This window comes from Podarcis gaigeae, assembly GCF_964106915.1.
Source record: "Podarcis gaigeae genome assembly, chromosome: 9".
Lineage (NCBI taxonomy): Eukaryota > Metazoa > Chordata > Lepidosauria > Squamata > Lacertidae > Podarcis > Podarcis gaigeae.
Genome location: NC_139685.1, coordinates 76,616,017 through 76,623,390, shown reverse-complemented (window position 1 = coordinate 76,623,390; position 7,374 = coordinate 76,616,017). Strand labels below are relative to the sequence as shown.

The 7,374-nt window shown below is 48.8% G+C and overlaps 2 protein-coding genes across 2 annotated transcripts in view; one reads left to right on the top strand and one right to left on the bottom strand.

The window, feature by feature from the left end:
- Positions 1-7,374, bottom strand: part of LOC310852737 (PC-esterase domain-containing protein 1B-like) — a 390,021-nt gene that overhangs the window by 303,944 nt on the left and 78,703 nt on the right. The gene's annotated exons all lie outside the window — the stretch shown is intronic.
- CPXM1 (carboxypeptidase X, M14 family member 1) overlaps positions 1-7,374 on the top strand; it is a 44,225-nt gene that overhangs the window by 19,314 nt on the left and 17,537 nt on the right. Inside the window, exons 3-6 of the mRNA XM_083756497.1 lie at positions 1,006-1,115; positions 4,050-4,189; positions 4,327-4,411; positions 6,958-7,108. Of these exons, the coding sequence (XP_083612623.1) occupies positions 1,006-1,115; positions 4,050-4,189; positions 4,327-4,411; positions 6,958-7,108 (486 nt within the window). The remainder of the gene's footprint in view (positions 1-1,005; positions 1,116-4,049; positions 4,190-4,326; positions 4,412-6,957; positions 7,109-7,374) is intronic.

Genomic DNA, 7,374 nt, shown 5'->3' with positions numbered 1-7,374 from the left:
ATAGATAGATAGATGATAGATAGATAGATAGATAGATAGATAGATAGATAGATAGAGATAGATAGATGATAGATAGATAGATAGATAGATAGATAGATAGATAGATAGATAGATAGATAGATGATAGATAGATAGATAGATGATAGATAGATACTCTAATTTTCCACTCTAATCTCTTAGTATGCATTTCTTGTTTTCCCTATTACATTTCAAACTCATAACCAATATCTCTATCTTTTTCTACTTTGTAACACTTTGTATATTTCTCCTTACAAAACCTCTTGTAGTCCTACTAGCATAATTTGTTGATTGCAGTTGCTCTTCAAATAATTCATATACTTCTTCCAATCTTCTGTAAATCTCTGGTTCCGCAGGTTTCAAATCCTTCCTGTCATTTTGTCCAATTCTGCATAGTCCATTACAGTGGTACCTCGGGTTAAGAACTTAATTCGTTCTGGAGGTCCATTCTTAACCTGAAACTGTTCTTAACCTGAAGCACCACTTTAGCTAATGGGGCCTCCTGCTGCCGCTGCGTGGTTTCTGTTCTCATCCTGAAGCAAAGTTCTTAACCCGAGGTACTATTTCTGGGTTAGCGGAGTCTGTAATCCGAAGCGTATGTAACCCAAGGTACCACTGTAATTTCGTCTGCCATTCTTCTTTTGTCGGAATTTCTTCTTGTTTCCATTTCTGGGCTAACAATACTCTATGGAAGACAATCTTACTTGGCTGTGAGTGATTGCCAAAGAAGAAGAAGACGACACACCAAACATTTATAGCACATCAGTGCCCTCCCGCAAAGAATCCTGGGAATTGTGGAGAACCCTTCACAGAGTTACCATTCCTAGCACCACCAACAGACCAAGATATGTTTGGCATCTCGCAGGCACCAACAAAGGGGGGTCATTTGGGAAGAAATCCTCATATCTCGAGAATTTTGTTGATTCCCCCCCCCCTCTATCTTCCATCTCACTCTCCTCCTCCTCTTCCTCTCCCATTTCTAACCAGAATGCCCCCCGCTGGGCCTTGAGTCTCTGAGGGTGAAGGACTTCCAGCTCCGGGCTTCTAGCTACAAGCGAATAGGCCTCGGACCCCATCGTGGGAGACTCAACATACAGGTGAACACACACAGCTTGCAGTGCCCTCATCCACCAACAGGAGGAGCAGTTGGGGGAGAGCAAGGTGGGCTGGGTGCAGGTCTCTGGCTTGTGACATCACACATCGCAGGGGGGGGGCAGAGTTGCTCTTGTGTTTGGGCCAGGGGTGTAGCATGGCCCCAGGCGCACAATTTTTGAGCGGGCACAAACCAGGTGCCCATGCACACCTGGTCTCCTCCCCACCCACCAAGGGCCGTGTTGGCCAGCCGGGCTTCCTCTTGTGCAGGCAGGCAGGTAAAATAGAATAGAACAGAATTTATTATTTATACCCTGGCCATCTGACTGGGTTTCCCCAGCCATTCTGGGCAGCTTCCAACAAAGTATTAAAATACAGTAGTCTGTTAAACATTAAAAGCTTCCCTAAAGAAGGCTGCCTTCAGATGTCTTCTAAAAATCTGGTAGCTTTTCTTCTCTTTGACATCTGGTGGGAGGGCGTTCCACAGGGCAGGTGCCACCACCGAGAAGGCCCTCTGCCTGGTTCCCTGTAACCTTGCTTCTCGCAGAGAGGGAACCGCCAGAAGGCCCTCGGCGCTGGACCTCAGTGTCCGGGCAGAATGATGGGAGTGGAGACGGTCCTTCAGGTATACAGGACCGAGGCCATATAGGACTTTAAAGGTCAGCACCAACACTTTGAATTGTGCTCAGAAACGTACTGGGAGCCAATGTAGGTCTTTCAAGACTGGTGTTATATGGTCTCAGCGGCCGCTCCCAGTCACCAGTCTGGCTGCCACATTCTGGATTAATTGCAGTTTCCGGGTCACCTTCAAAGGTAGCCCCACGTAGAGTCCAAGCGAGAGATAACCAGAGCATGCACCACTCTGGCAAGACAGTCTGCAGGCAGGGAGGGTCTCAGCCTGCATACCAAATGGAGCTGGTAAACAGATGCCCTGGACACAGAATTGACCTGCGCCTCCATGGACAGCTGTGAGTCCAGAATGACTCCCAGACTGCGCACCTTCAGTGACACAGTTACCCCATTTAGGACCAGGGAGTCTTCCACACCCGCCCGCCTCCTGTCCCCCCAAAACAGTACTTCTGTCTTGTCAGGATTCAGCCTCAATCTGTTAGCCACCATCCATCCTCCAGCCGCCTCCAGACACTCACACAGGACCTTCACCGCCTTCACTGGTTCTGATTTGAAAGAGAGGTAGAGCTGGGTGTTATCTGCATACTGATGAACACCCAACCCAAACCCCCTGATGATCTCTTCCAGCATGGCTCTGCTTTGCTCCCATGGGGGGTGGGGCCACATTGGCAGAGAGGGATGGACTGGCGCCCCTCCCTGCCCAGTGCTTGTGCACCCACCCCGGGTGCCAGCAAACAATGCTATGCCACTGTTCTGGGTCCTGCTTCCGAGCTTCCCATGGACCCCTGGTGTTATTTTTAGTGGGTTCTGCATACTGCAACTTTGAAGAATGCTTTTTATAGGGTCGGGGGCACTGGGGATGAGTTTGTGGAACCACGGGGGCGGTGGCCCGAGAAAGTTTGGGGACCACTGCCATAGATGATGCCAAACAATTAAACCCCTGTGTTGCAAACAATTATCAGTAATATCCAAGGCAATACAGTGACCCAAGTGGTTACATAATTTTATGACCCCTGCTCCATAGCATAGACGGGTTTATGAAGCATTTCTGTATCCTTCTGCTGTGCTGAAGAATAATTCTACGAAACAGGGGGTGTATCCGGAATCACTGTTCACTATGTCTTTTTGCGGACCACTTTGGCAGCGTTGGACATCATAAAACAAAGCTTTACGGCTTGTTTTCGCCAGATAAGAATCTGACCCATTGCTTCTTTCAGAGACTTTCATAGTCTACAAAGACTTTCAGAGACTTATAAGACTTATGTCTATTTGGTTCTATGTTTTCAAGAGAATCCATCGAGAGTGCACATTTTGTGACTTTCAGAGATTTATAATAATAATAATAATAATAATAATAATAATAATAATAATAATAATTTTTTATTTATACCCCGCCCTCCCCAGCCAAGGCCGGGCTCAGAGCGGCTTACAAGCAATAATAAAAACAAGATGAATGGTTACAACTTAAAAACAAAAATAAAATACATTAAAATAATGGAACATTAAAATATTAAAATGTCGCCTCATCGCAGGAGGAGAAGGAAAAGAAAGGGGGGGGGGAAGAGAGAGGGAGGGAGGGAATCAAATTGGCTCCAAGCCAAAGGCCAGGCGGAACAACTCTGTCTTACAGGCCCTGCGGAAAGAAATCAGATCCTGCAGGGCCCTGGTCTCACGAGGCAGAGAGTTCCACCAGGCCGGGGCCAGTGTTGAAAAGGCCCTGGCTCTGGTTGAAGCCAATCTAACTTCTTTAGGGCCTGGGACCACTAGGGTGTTGTTATTTATGGACCTTGAGGCTCTCCGTGGGGCATATAAGATTTCTGTTTATTTGGTTTTTCATATTGTTCAATGTTCCGTATAGATTATACAAGAGTTTATATTGATATTGCATTGTTGTACTTGGTCATCGTGTTGCCTTGGATATTACTGATAATTGCTTGCAACACAGGGGTTTAATTGTTTGGTTACTTATAGAAGATGCCAAGCCAGATGAACCCATGGGATGACTCGGGGTAAGTTAGCGCAACCCAGGAATATTGCACCGGTCTAGAGCATCCTGGCTCGCAACACAGACTGTGTGCATTTGCAACATTGCTTGCAAGATTGCAGAGGAACCCGGAGTGCGCCTCTCAGTTCCAGTGGTGCCACTAAATGTGTCGTTGCAATTGTATGGCTGGCCCCTGTCACACATACACCCTCCCTGCCAGTGCAGCTGCCAGAACCCAATCTCTGCTCTCAGCAAAAGACTCCTTTGATTGCGTCCTGCATCCTCAACCAAAACCCCAACTCCTCTCTGCTTTCCTCTGCTCTAGTCCGGCATCAACGATGGCGATTTCTACGATGGCGGCTGGTGTGCTGGGCATGACAACAAGAACCAATGGCTGGAGGTGGATGCCCGGCAGCCGACCCGTTTCACCGGGGTCATCACACAAGGCTTGAACTCCATTTGGACGTAAGCCCCGGATGTTTCCCCATGAGCGAATGTGGACCATGGTTTGAAAGGGATTCCGAGGGGTTCATTAGATTTTCCTGCCCCCAACTGATTTACCTTTGTGCATGCACCTGTTCAGTCTGCTTTTCTTCCATCAGATATGACTGGGTGACGTCGTATAAGATCCAGTTCAGCAACGACACTCACAGCTGGCAGCCGTGCATGAATGGGAGTGAGGAGATGGTGAGTCCATTCGGATCCTCAGGGGTCCTGGATGAGATCCCAGGCTCCCCAATTGCCTGGGCCTAGAATCCCTGGCTCTCTCTGATTGGCTGGACTTGGTGATGCCAGGCTCTCTAATTGGCTGGACTTGGGGTGCTGGGCTCTCTGATTGGCTGGACTTGGGGTGCCGGGGTCTCTGATTGGCCGGACTTGGGGTGCCAGGCTCTCCAGTTGGCTGGACTTTGAGTGCTGGGCTCTTCGATTGGCTGGACTTACGATGCCAGTTTCTCTGGTACCAGTTGAGTATCCAAGAGTTTGGGTGCCACCACAAAGAAGACCTGACTCTCAGCCACCATCACCCACTTTAACTGCAGAGAGCAGTGAGCAGCCAAAGAATGGGCTTTATAGATGACAACCCTCACAAATGGGCAGACTGGCCTAGGAGCAGGCACCCTTGAGAAAACCTAAATCCCAAGCCAGAAAAGCTGTGAGTCTGAATCAGTAGATTAATCAACTCAAAAGCTTTGGTTGATTAAATTGGTGGGGCTCTGAGTTAATAATAATTATAATAATAATAATTTTTTATTTATACCCCGCCCTCCCCAGCCAAGGCCGGGCTCAGAGTGGCTTGCTTGCTATCTTAGTTCTTGTGTGTTGTTTTAATAGTACAGCATGAGACTCTTAGAGTCATGGGTTCAAGTCCCAAGTTGGACAAGAGTCCTGCATTGCAGCGGGTTGGACTAGATGACCCTCGTGGTTGCTTCTGGTTCTATGTCTTTTTTTTCTAACCAAGATGCCCTCAGGGCACTGCCTGAACTTTGTCAAACTTTCCTTGGAGGTCATAAGGGACAGAAACGCCTTTTCTCCTTCTTATAATTGCAGTGGGAGCTGCGATTCTCAGAATCCCTTACCCTGTCCAAATTCTCGCACTTCTTCTGCAAGGCTGGCAATGCACACATCGCCGTGTACACATAACCTGAAGTGTTCCATGTGGCCTTTTCGGCATTAAGAGCTACCCTCCGTCCTTAAGAAGCAAATGAGCAATAGTTTGACTGAGCTGGATCTTGGCAGCAGGGCAGCCGCAGGGATCCAAACCTGGGTCTTGTGCCAGGAGGATGTGCCAAGCCAACCAAAGGGAAATCAAGGGCCTCTGTGCCCTTTTGCCAAAGGAAACCAGGGGCCTCACTGCCTCCCTTTAGGGAGGGAGCAGTAGCTCTGCAGCAGAACATCTGCTTGGCATGCAGAACATCTCAAGTTCATTGCCCACTGGCACCTTCGGCAGAGAGAGTCCTGTCCGAAATCTTGGAGAGCTGCTGCCAGTCAGTGTAGGAAATGCTGAATTACAGGGACACCTGGCTGAAGCCCTGGAAATATGCAGGAGCACCTCCCCTTGCATGCACAAGGCCCTGGGTTCAAGATACGATCACACATTGCTGCTTGCACTGACCTGGTGCCCTCCAGCTGTGTCAAACTACAAAGCTGTTCCAGAGAACCAGACTCATTGCTTAATTTCTAGGGGTCTTAGTCGGACCACAGGCTTAACATGAGTCCACAGTGTCATGCAGCAACAAAAAAAGCTAATGCTATTCTAGGTTGCATCAACAGAAGTCTGGAACATAGGTCTGGAGACCAAGCCTTATGAGGAACGGTTGAAGGACCTGGGTATGTTTAACCTGGAAAATAATAATAATAAAAATTTTTATTTATACCCCGCCCTCCCCGGCCAGAACCGGGCTCAGGGCGGCTAACACCAATAAAATCACAGTAAAAACATAATAGGGGGGAAAGAGAGGGGGGGAACGAATTTAAAATACAATTTAAAATGCAGCCTCATTTTAAAACAGCTGATAAATCAAGACCATAAGGGGAGAGAAACATAAGGGTCAGACCGAGTCCAGGCGGAACAGCTCTGTCTTGCAGGCCCTGCAGAAAGATGTCAAGTCCTGCAGGGCCCTAGTCTCTTGTGACAGAGTGTTCCACCAAGTCGGGGCCAGTACTGAAAAGGCCCTGGCCCTAGTTGAGACCAATCTATCTTGGGACCTCCAAAGTGTTGTCATTTGCGGACCTTAAGGTCCTCCGCGGGGCATGCCAAGAGAGGCAGTCCCGTAGGTACGTGGGTCCCAGGCCGCATTGGGCTTTAAAGGTCAAAACCAGCACCTTAAACCTGACCCTGTACTCCACCGGGAGCCAGTGAAAAGAGGAGACTGAGAGGAGATATGAGAGGCATCATCAAATATCTGAAGGGCTGTCATATGGAAGATGGAGCGAGCTTGTTTTCTCCTGCCCTGGAGGGTAGGACTCGAACCCATGGCTTCAAGTTACAAGGAAGGAGATTCCTACTAAACACCAGGAAGAACTTTCTGACAGCAAGAGCTGTTCAGACTCTCCTCCCTTGGAGGCTTTTAAGCAAAGGTTGGGTGGCCATCTGTCAGGGATGCTTGAGATTCCTTCATTGTGGGGGGTTGGACTAGATGACCCTTAGGGTCCCTTCCAATGCTACAATGCTATGATTCTATTTTGCTGGATGGGTAGCCTCAAAATGACTCCCTCTCTCTCACCCGCTCCAGGTCTTCGCCGGAAACAAGGACCCTGAGACGCCCGTCCTCGGCCTCTTCCCCACTTCAGTGGTGGCCCGATATATCCGCATCAACCCCCAAACGTGGTTTGAGAATGGGACCATCTGCCTCAGGCTGGAGGTCCTAGGTTGCGTAGTGCCAGGTGAGGGTCCTGTGTTCGAATCTTGTGGGCACTCCTGGCTCCAGGCTTGGAGCTGGACCTCAGTGTCTGGGCTGAATGATGGGGGTGGAGACGCTCCTTCAGGTATACTGGCCCGAGGCCATTTAGGGCTTTAAAAGTCAGCACTTTGAATTGTGCTCGGAAACGTACTGGGAGCCAATGAAGGTCATTCAGGACCGGTGTTATATGGTCTTGGCAGCCGCTCTCAGTCACCAGTCTAGCTGCCGTTTTCTGGATTAGATGACTGT